The sequence below is a fragment of the Mus caroli genome, chromosome 1, assembly GCF_900094665.2.
Source record: "Mus caroli chromosome 1, CAROLI_EIJ_v1.1, whole genome shotgun sequence".
NCBI lineage: Eukaryota > Metazoa > Chordata > Mammalia > Rodentia > Muridae > Mus > Mus caroli.
Window position 1 is genome coordinate 119,673,951 of NC_034570.1, and position 7,788 is coordinate 119,681,738.

At 44.2% G+C, this 7,788-nt stretch overlaps 1 protein-coding gene across 2 annotated transcripts in view; it reads right to left on the bottom strand.

Moving 5' to 3' along the window:
• The window catches only part of Zranb3 (zinc finger RANBP2-type containing 3), a 151,669-nt gene that overhangs the window by 31,686 nt on the left and 112,195 nt on the right, over positions 1-7,788 (bottom strand). For both annotated transcript variants that reach the window (XM_021160555.1, XM_021160564.1), the window contains exon 12: positions 3,098-3,247. In XM_021160555.1, the coding sequence (XP_021016214.1) occupies positions 3,098-3,247 (150 nt within the window). The remainder of the gene's footprint in view (positions 1-3,097; positions 3,248-7,788) is intronic.

Genomic DNA, 7,788 nt, shown 5'->3' on the forward strand with positions numbered 1-7,788 from the left:
CGTGCGCCACCACGCCCGGCTCCCTGACCTTCTTATGGGAAGCTTTCTGGGATCTGCAAACATAGTGCTAAGCTTCCAGCTCTGGCCAGCAGACAGCACCTGACAACTACAGCAGATATCACCCAACTCTGCGGTAAGCTGTCTCCCTCCTGGTGCTACTGCTGTGTCAAACTGCCTTGACTTACTTACGACTTGTTTTCCTTCCATCACCATAAAACTTCATAGAACTGCTTCCACACTGGAACTTGCTATTTGGATCGACCTGAATACATGCTGCCAGGCCATGGCCACCCAGATTTATCTTGATTATAAAGCATCTCTTTGGGGCGAAAGCTACTTTTGCATGGACAGATAGAAGAAATTTCTCTTTGCTTACACAGCTAACAGTCACTGTGTCCCTATCCTCTGTTTAATAAACCAAAAGAAAAAAAGGTTGCCTCTGGCGAGAAGTGCTGGAGTCAGAACTGCAAGATGCTCCTGACGGTTTCTGCTTTCTCTGAGAGGCTGGGGACCTTTATCAGGGTTTTGCCTCTGGGTAAACACAGGATCATTTAAGACAAATCTCCTGGCCTTGGTGACAGGATTGGAAGTCAGTTATTAGAGCTGAAGGAGTGGAAGAGAAAATGCAGCGAAACTCATAAAAACAATGGCACCCTTCAAAGCGAGTGCTGCTCCAGCGAGGCCGATGTCAGGGTTAATAGGCCCTGATCAAAAGGCCTCTGCAAGAAGCCATCCTGCCTCCTGTCAGGGCTCCATTCCTAACTAAACTAATAAATGTGCTCTACAGATGACCACTAGGGCAGCATGCTGGCCGCCAGGAAGATGCTGATCAGATGGCAGCAACTGCACCTGAAGATCCTTCACACCGTGAACTCCAGAAGAGTGTTTTCAAAGGACGAGAATGACACAGGAAGGGCTTAACCCTCTGACTAGAAGACACATGGATTTAAACTACCCTGAAAAAGAAGTCGCTGCTTTCTCCACCTCTCTAGATGTTCCTAATAAATCCATGTAGCCTAAAACAAAACAAAACAAAAAACCAACCAACCAACCAACCAAAAAACCCCAGTAGTGATCCACTCTTAGATACACCTAGTCTTTCTCTTCAGAAACACAGAACAGAGAACAAAACAAACCAACTCTACTCCACGCTGGTGTAAAACAAAAGAAAAGCATAAAATAGAATAAAGACAGAAATAAAATGTGGCTGGCAGATGGTGGGGGTTGGTGACTAAAAGTATCTGTTGCCTGCTCGGACAGCCTGAGCTTGACCCCTGAGACCCACACGGTAGAAGGAAAGAACAGACTCCTGCAATTTGTCCTTTGATTGCCATATACAATGTACATATTCACTTTTCTGTGTAAATATCTATGTTTGCATGTAGCTTTTCACATGGAAAAAGGGAGCATTGTAGTAATGATATTCAAAGGAGTAAAAATAATACTGATTTTCAGACAGTATCTTATAGAAAAAGAAAGTAGGAAGCTAGCCCCGTAAAGGAAAAGACAGTAACAGGTCTGGGTCAAATAATTTTCAATACAGATTTGGGATATTTTGTTCCCCAGAAAGCAAGGAAGCCCTCCTAGAATTATGGGGCTGAAGATATGGTTCAGAAGATAGAGTTAGTGTTGGGTAACTAATATAATGACCTCAGTTCAAGTGTCAAATACCCATGTGCAGATCAGTAACCTGTGCCTGTACCCCCAGCACTGTGCAGTGTGGAAAAAGAAGGATCATTGGTGCTTGCTGGCTGTCAATCTAGTTCAAGCTTCTGTGAGAAGACTGTCGCAATGGAATAAGGGTGTGTGTGATAGAGCAGAACACCTGATATTCTCTTCTGGCCTTCACCTGCATGTGTACCTATAGATGTAGGCACCTTTTAACACACACACACACACACACACAGGCAGGCATGCATGCACACACATGTACACATGTATACATGCACACACAAATAAAGGTTCTTTATAAAAATGCAGGTAGTAAACAGAGCTATAGTGACAGAACTAGAAAAACAAACCATCATTCAGAACCAACTCAGGCAAAAGTCACTGACGGAAGCAGGAACCACTGGGGGATGTGGGAACAGGATGGCCACACGCTCCGAAAATGTCTAGCATGGAGAATTTGTCACAGATTTGGAAAGCAGCTATGCTCACCACACAGCACCAATCACACTTATCAGTATGGTCTGCCTTATTTTATTGATAAGTCTTGGTTGGTTTTGTTTTTGAGACAGGGTTTTGTTATGTAGCTCAGGCTGGCTGGAATTTTATGACTCAGCCCCCTCAGTAAAAAACTTTTCATTTTTTTACAGTCAACATTTCAATCTTTTCCTTTATTACTTGTGTACTGAGGCAAATCTTTATCCTTCCCCACCTTCAAGGTCATAAAAATATTTTCTCCAGTATTATCTTCTGAAGGTTAGAGTCTATTCAGGTTGTTTTTCTAGACAGCCAAGCCTTAAGTTTTGAAACTGTTGGAAAATATAAACGAGTTCAGTAGCAAAGTTAAAATTTGCTTCTTCAAGTTTTTCTATCTTTAAATAAATAGCCTTTCAAAAAACATAAATAATAGAGAATTGCTGCTTAAAATGATATAAGAAAAAGTACATTTTTCAGGCATTAAAATATATGGAAAAGGTCTAGAGAGATGACTCAGTGTGCAAAGTATTTTCTGTGAAAACAGAAGGACCTAGGCCTGGGTGCCCAGGACCCAGGTAAAAGCTGGGTATGGTGGTACCAGCTAATAACCCAGTGGATGAGACAAGACGACCCCAGCTTGCTGGCTTCGGTGAACCCAGAACAGCAAGCTACAGGTTCACTGGTAGATTCTGTCTCTATGAATAGTGGAGAGCAACAGGGATAGATATCACATGTTGTTGATCTCTCTCTCTCTCTCTCTCTCTCTCTCTCTCTCTCTCTCACACACACACACACACACACACACACACACAAACACACACACATGCACGCACGCAGAGAGAGGGAGGGAGAGAGGGAGGGAGGGAAGGAGGGAGGGAGGGAAGGAGGGAGAGAGAGAGAGAACATACATAAGTAAATAAGAAAGTGGAAAAGAACGAATGCATTCTCTTACGTGGGTAAACACAGAATCCTTGAGCTCTTCAAAACTGTCACTTGGGGTCCATGCTTCAGCAAACTGCAGAAAACCCCACTTCTCCTTGTCATCTTCCGTAGCCTGGAGTCTCTCCTTCCTGCCATTCAGTGTGCTCCCTGTGACCTGAGCCTGTGAGACAGAACATGAAGCTCTTACCCCAGTCATGCCTCAGGTGACATGCTTTGATAAGTACACTAACTTAAAGCTGAGGTCTTAAAGTTACCCAGTGAGAAAAATATTACAACTTCATCAGATCATGGCTTTAGTAATATGGGTATTTAAAATTACAATTTTGAATCCTGAATTGCCATCTGATGTAGCCCCTCACTGGCTATAGAACTCAGGAGAGTAGGCCCCGAGGTAACACAGGAGAGCTGGCCCAGGGGGAAGGCACAGGTGAGCTGGCTCCAAGGACAAGAGAGGCAGAGAGCTGGCCCTGCCCCTTGCTGGCTGCAGCACTGGCTGAGCTATCAGGACAGTGCTACAGAGCTTACCTTGGTGATGTGGGTGTGGGTGTGGGTGCAGGAGACCTGGAGGGTTGACCAACTCAGCTACCACCCAAGCCCAAATGTAGGGCTTTGAGTTGGTCCACCTCCAAAACTACCTCATCAATGAAGTGCTTGGAGCGTATGAAAGGGCTGGGCCTTCAGATCCAAAGCTGCAAGATCTCTATGACACAGTGCGGCAAGATAACCAAGAGGAGTCCCTATAAGATTCCAATGTTGATAGTGTCACAGAAGCCAGAAACCCTGAACCAGACCAATGACTCATTGCAAGTGAAGATGTGTGGACAAGAGGGTGTACAGCTTCCACCATGAGATGTATTTTCATGCTTTATTTTGTACTTTTGTTTTTTATTTTCTTTTGGAGGGGAGGCTACAAGGGCAGAGGATGGATACAAAGGGACAGGGAGAAGAGTGGGCAAAGAATCAATAAAAAGTTTAGAAAAGAGGGCTGGAGAGATGGCTCAACGGTTAAGAGCACTGACTGCTCTTCCAGAGGTCCTGAGTTCAATTCCCAGCAACCACTTGGTGGGTCACAACCATCTGTAATGTGATCTGATGCCCTCTTCTGGTATGTCTGAGGACAGCTACAATGTACTCATATATACATTAAATAAATAAATGAGTAGTTAAAAAAAGTTTAGAAAGCTGAAACAAAACAAAAATCAAAATTATAATTTAATTACCAAATGTTTAGGGAGATTTAGCAGAAACATTACACAATATTCACTTTCCCGACGAAATTTTTATTTTACTGTTTATATACTTAGGGATTCTCCCTAAACATGATTGGTCAGTGTGCATATTTATAATCACTACTCAGAACTCCCTGCAAAAGAGTGTTTATTTGAGACCTCCCCGCCCCCAATGTTGAACTCTACCTGGTGTGAGGTTAGGAAGCAGCATCTTGGGGAAAGGATTAAGTCATGAAGGTGGGGCCCATGTCCACCGGTTAGTGACAGAATGCACTGCTATTTATTCCTATGGTATTTTGTTGTAGTAGCTCAAATTTCTTAGAAAGTGATGTCCCAAAAGGGTGGTTGCTGTCCGGAGGGGTGGGAGGGTTACAAAGCAGGCAATGGGTAGAGACTGGGAGCCTTGGGGTGCATGCTAGGTAATCCCACAAAGGGAATTCAGAGGCATTCCAAGTCAGCAGAGAAGTATCTCTCTTCTTAGGGGAACACCGTCAAAAAAGCAGGGGGAGAAGGGATGGGATGGGGGTTTCCGGAGGGGAAACCAGGAAAGGGGATAACATTTGAAATGTAAATAAAATCTCTAATAATAACTAATAATAATAATGATAATAATAATAGAGAAGAGCCACATAGTCCTGAAGAGAACGTTGCCGGGGCAGAGACTGCAGAAGCCATTTGGATGAAGTTCAGATGAAAGTGAAGAACAAGCTACTGGAAACTGGAGGAAAGGTCACTTTGTTCAAAAGCCAAGGACTTAACCGCATGGGCAATGTTGTAGTTATTTCTGGAAGAAAGAGCTTACAGGCAATGAAACTGCATCTTGTTGTGACTTCTGGCAGCACTCCGCAGGAGCAGCATGGCTCCTTCTGACTATCTGTATACATGCAGGAAGAGAGAAATACACACACAGTCTCAAAGCAAAGGGGGGACAGTTTAAATATGGGGAAATTCTTAGCTCATCAAGACAGAACAAATGAGAACTGTTTTGAAGACAACACTTAAGTGTGTCCCAGTGGCCATTTGATATAACAGATGGCATGACATGAACTGCAGACTTAGTCAAAGTGAGAGGCTGACAGGAGTGTGTCAGCTGGGAGGGAAGTAATCACAGACAAGATGGCAGAGCAAGGGCAGCCTGTCAGCCTTCTTGAGCTGTGCAGAACTGGAGCACAGCAGGACTCTACAGCTGGAATACAAAACAAGGGGAGAGGGTGACAAAGGAAGTGCAGGGATCACCAGGTGACACTCTTGCCACTGGTAGGGTGGTGGGTGTTGTGACACACCTGCTTTTACTGGATTGTAAAAACCAACAGAGAGGGAGCAGCAGGGGGTGGGCTGCCTGCTGCAGCTCTGCAGCATCTGTGATCTCTCTCCACTGCACAGAACCTGAAAGCCAAGGCAGGGGCGGAGCCACTGTAACTGTTTGGCCAGTGCCTAGCTGAGACAGGGGGATATCTCCATCCCAGTAGATCCAGAAGGCAGGGCTACTGCTCTCTGTGGCCTGGAGGACAGTATAGGGCCAAAGAGGATTAATAGCAGGCTTTGATATCTTACTGAGCTTGCCTTAAGAGGTTTAAGAATTTTCTGAGACGAGCGAGCCCTTTGTTCTTTCCTTTTTCTTCCTCTTGGAGTGTGAATGAGTATTTTAGTTATCTTACCCCCAGCTGTAGTTTAGAAGTATATAACATAGTTGGCCTCTCAGAGTCACAACTGGGGAGGAACTTCACCTCCAGATGAGTCCCATCCACATCTGATTTAGATAATATTTAGATTAGATATTGGAGTTTGGTAGAATGAATGAGTGCAGTTTGTGCATAGAAGCTCATGAATTTTATGGGGACAGATAATGGTTGGTTTTACATCTTGACAAACCTAGAATTACCAGGGTAGGGTGGCTGACTAGATCAGGTTGGCCTGTGGGCATGCATTTGAGGCTTGTTTTCAAATTGGGTGGCACTATTCATGGGCTGGGCTCTGAATGGCACAAAAGTGAAAAACCGGGGCTCAAGAGTAAGCATGGGTTCATTTCTCTCCGTTCTTGACCATGGATCTGACTGGATTAGCTGCTTCATGTTCCTGCTTGCTTTCTCCTCAGTGACTGAAGGTAACCTGGAGTTATAAGCTGAATAAGCCACCCCCCTTTTATTAAATCAGAGCAATAGAAATAAAACTAGGACAAGACAGAATAAAATGTAATAGACTAAAAATGTATGACTCTCCAAAATTCATTTACTGAAGCCCTAGTAACTGATGCGAAGGTGTTAGGAGGAGACAATTAGTCATGACTAAAGCAACCTGGGAGGAAAGCGTTATTTTGACTTACACTTTCATTATCACTGTTCATCATCAAAGGAAGTCAGGATAGGAAATCAAATAGGGCAGAAACCTGGAGGCAGGAGATGATGCAGAGGCCATGGAGGGTGCTGCTTACTGGCTTGCTCTCCATGGCTTGTTCAGCCTGCTTCTTTATAGAACCCAGGACCACAGCCCAGGGATGGTCCTCTCGCATCAATAACAAAGTAAGAAAATGCCCTACAGGCCTGCCTACAGCAGGCCTTATGGAAGCATTTTCCCAATTGAGGCTCCCTCCTCTCTGATGACTAACTAGCTTGTGTCAAGCTGACATAAACCTAGTCAGCACAATACCTCACAAATGAGATCACTGTCCTTATAAAAGAAGAGCATGAGGACCCAAGAGGAAGTCCTGCCCAACTTGACCATGCTGGCTCCCTGATGGCACTTCGCATCCTCCAGAACCCGAAGGAACATGATTCCATTTATTATGTGCCACCATGGTAATGGTATTTGTTATAGCATCCCTAATGACTAAGAAATCCTGTTCTTACTCAGGCCTCTTCTATAAGCATCCTTCAGTGTTGGGAAAAAGAGGCAGCTGAGGAAAGGGTACAGGCTGTCTTCTGTTCACATTAGTTCAAAGTGCAAGAATCTTTTTGGAAAAGACTCAGTGCTTCTTAAGTTAGGTTCCAGTGATCCTAGCCTTGTTTCTGGAGCGGTGAGAGTGGTTGTGAAAGCCCTTATGAAGCATGTGTGAGCTGTGAGCAAGGCAGAGTTCAGTCTCAGCATATGAGAAAACTAGGAAGAATAAAATAGCAACAGAAAAAGGGCTTTCATGGTAGCTAGAGATGGCTTGGGAGTTAAAAATTCTTGCAGAAGATGCAAGGTTGGTTCACTGGACCCACAGGCCCTGTAACTCCAGCTCCAGGGGACCTGAGGCCTTTGTCTGGCCTCTATGGACACCTGCACTCACATGTACAACTCCCATGTAGACATACATACACAAAGCTAAAAAAAAAAAAAAAAAAAAAAAAAAAAAAGCTTTGCTTTAAAAAAAAAAAAAAAAAGGGCTTGGAAAAAAACAGCCCGCTTGGAAACTGGTGCCATGGTACAGTAGAGGACGGCAGGAAATGAAGTACTGACTGAGTCCTTTATGATCTTAATCTCTACTGTGCTA